The sequence below is a fragment of the Chinchilla lanigera genome, unplaced genomic scaffold (genome assembly GCF_000276665.1).
Source record: "Chinchilla lanigera isolate Chin_1 unplaced genomic scaffold, ChiLan1.0 scaffold00001, whole genome shotgun sequence".
In the NCBI taxonomy this organism is placed as follows: Eukaryota; Metazoa; Chordata; class Mammalia; order Rodentia; family Chinchillidae; genus Chinchilla; species Chinchilla lanigera.
The window spans coordinates 2,097,843-2,100,740 of NW_004955402.1; the positions used below are offsets into that span (position 1 = coordinate 2,097,843).

At 49.6% G+C, this 2,898-nt stretch overlaps 1 protein-coding gene across 1 annotated transcript; it reads left to right on the forward strand.

The window, feature by feature from the left end:
• Positions 1 to 2,026: 2,026 nt before the first annotated feature.
• Positions 2,027 to 2,898, forward strand: LOC106148746 (the record flags this gene model as incomplete). The annotated part of the gene is given in 2 exon segments (XM_013515355.1): positions 2,027 to 2,051; positions 2,753 to 2,898. Coding segments are annotated over 2 exon segments (171 nt in total), but the record flags the coding sequence as incomplete, so codon positions are not given.

A 2,898-nucleotide genomic window follows, 5' to 3' on the forward strand; every position in this document is an offset into this window, starting at 1 on the left:
AGGAGGCCTGAAATTACCTCTGCAAATGCAGAGAGAAGGCTCTGCAGAATGAGTAATCTGCATAACACAACTGAGATAGCACCTGATGTTTTGGGGTCATGCTTTAGCTCTGATGTATAATGTGTGAAGCCCCAGGAAGTCATAGCCTCTATTCCAAGACTCCATCCCAGCTGACAGCGTGGAGCATTGGCTCACACATCCCACCTCATCCCAGCTCACTTGTAGGAACAACAGGGGTCAGGAGAAACACACCTGCCATCTCCAAAGACTACCATCAGCACCTCAGCTGGACCAATATGCATTGCTTAAAGCCAGTTGAAGGGATAAAGAAAAATCCTAGCCAGTTCTGTGCATATCAATACATGGAAATAGGGCCAGGCTCAGCCAAAATGGAGACAATGGCTCCTCTTTCAAGAAGAATCAACTCGGTGGTCCTCCATAGTTCCCCCTTCTCTTTGACGAAGCTGGAGCAGAGTTAGTCATAGTTGTATGGCCTCTAGTTGGCATCTGGTTGAGAATCTTTTGCAACACACTTTAATAAGGATTATAAACAAGAGAATGAGTACACCAATTCCAGTATAAAACCAAAATTGAGCCTTGAGGTATGCAAGTGGATTTAGTTGTTTTATAGCATTAGCGAACTTATCCCAGTCTCTAATTTGGTCCTAGGTAGTTCCTCCACACTTCCGAAAACCTACTCTGACTACTTTGTGTGTAGGGATCAGTGACTCTTAACATATTATTTTTAAGATAGAATAGTTTTAGCCTTAGTACAAGCCTCAAAATGTGTCTTGAGAAATATCCTGGAGAGGTTATAAAATGTTAACTTTTCAGTCCTGACTTTGGCCCAGAATGCTTCTACAAAGACAAAGCACACCTGGGCCCAGATAACCACCTATGACCCTGCCTGGGTTGTTCCATCCCTTCCCTGGCCCTAGATAAACATTGTAACCATAAAGGAAATGTATGGTTATCTAAAGGGGGACATACAGAACAGACTACAGAAAGTCTATATCATTGTGGTTGGGCTCATGACCAGAGCCTGACCTGGTCACGTGGCACAAGGAAAACAACATGTGGCCAGGGCTACAACATTCCAATCTGTTACCATGGAAACCAAAAATGTATATAAGCTGTGAACAAAGGCAGGCAGGGGCCCCACGTTCCTGACCTGCTAGTCGGGGATGTGCGGTGACCGGTCTAAAATTTAATAAACTCTGTTTGTCCTAAACGGAGTTCTTTAGTCTTCTGTGGAATTCAGCCTGTTTGCTGCTACATGTGGAGATGGAATTAGAAGATGAAAGACAGATACAGATTGAAAACTCACCTCAGTGATTGAGGCAGGGAAAGATAAATGGGAAAGAGGAAAAGGAGAGAAATGGGCAAAGACAAGAGACACTCCGTGGGAAACTTGGTAACTTTCTGGAAGGCACAAGGGAACTATTGAAGCTATTCAACAGCAAACACTGGAAGAGGGCTACCGTATGGGGGAAAGTAGTGGATTAGTCCATTTTACATTGCCATAATCCAATGTCAGGAAAAGGTTACTTTATAAAGAAAAGAGGTTTATTTTGGCTCACAGTTCTAGAGATGAAAACTATGGGTCACCTGTGAAGAAAGCTTCCTGCTGGCAGAGGCCTGAGAGAGAAAAAAGGAGTGTGTGGGTGCCCATGTGAGTCTCCCTCCCTCTGCATCTGAAGCCACCAGGATCCAACCTTTGGGCTTTTACAGAAACAGCCTCACCCAGTCCTAACACATCCCCCAAAGTCCCACCTCTACGCATCACAGTCAGTTAAATTTCCATATTTTTAATACATGGCAATGGGCTTTGAATTTCAGCCTGTCAGTATCCAAGGGACAGTCAGATGATATCGGAAACCTATCAGAGAAAGAACTCTGAATTTTGCAAGTACAGGGTTTGAGAAGACCTTGAGATAACCAAGTAGAAATGTCATTATGGTTCTAAAGTTTGGACCTGGAATGTCCCTCCAAAGACTTCGTTGCCAAGGTGGGGTACCAGCCAGCGATGGAAGCTGTGGGAGCTGAGCCAGGTGAAAGGAAGTGAGGTCACACAGGACGTGGCTTCAAAGACAACATCTGCCCTGCCCCTTCCTGTTTCTCTCTCCCTTCCTGGCTGCCAGGAGGTGAGCAGCTTCCTTACTCACTTCCTCATGCTGCACTGTCAGTGGGGCCAAGAGGCCACGGGCCGAAGCTCTTCTGACTGAGACAAAACGCAACTTTCCTCCTTGGAAGGTGATTGACTCAGGTATTTCCTCACAGCGACAGAAACCCACCTAAGCCAGGCCAGGTCAGCGCACTCCGCAAGGAAGAGCTTTCCCACGGACACTGCCAGGGCACCAAGCCCCAGTGAAACACTCGACCTAAGGCCCACGCGCCAGGGCCACAGAGAGCCGGCAGCGGGCGGCGGCCCCAACTCACGTCACAGGTGTGGATCCATCAGCAGCTGTCGGAAGCCCAGCCTCACATATCTGCACCGGGAAACAGAAGTCCTGAACATTAGAGACAGCGAGATTGGCTTCTGAGCTGAGAGGAGGCGAGGACCTCTGCTCCCACGTCGCCCTCCTCGCACCTGTCACGCACGAGTGTGTGAGGTGAGGGACAAGGGTCCAGCGCACCCCCTCCTCAGCTGTCAGGAGGGGCGGGCAAAGGGCTTGACCTCTCATGGCCGGAAATGAGGAGGGCCCACGGCTGAGGCGGGCGTGGGGAACGTCACCCTGAGCCTGCCTCCCAGCCCCTTTTGGGAGCTGTCGGCGAGGAGCTGGGAGCCGTGCAGCACCCGTGTCACTGTGTCTCAGCGAACCCAGCTGTAATCACCGGGCCTTCTGCAGCAGGAAGCTGCCCGTCGCAGTGGCCGAGCCCGGTGGACGGCGCTGCGGC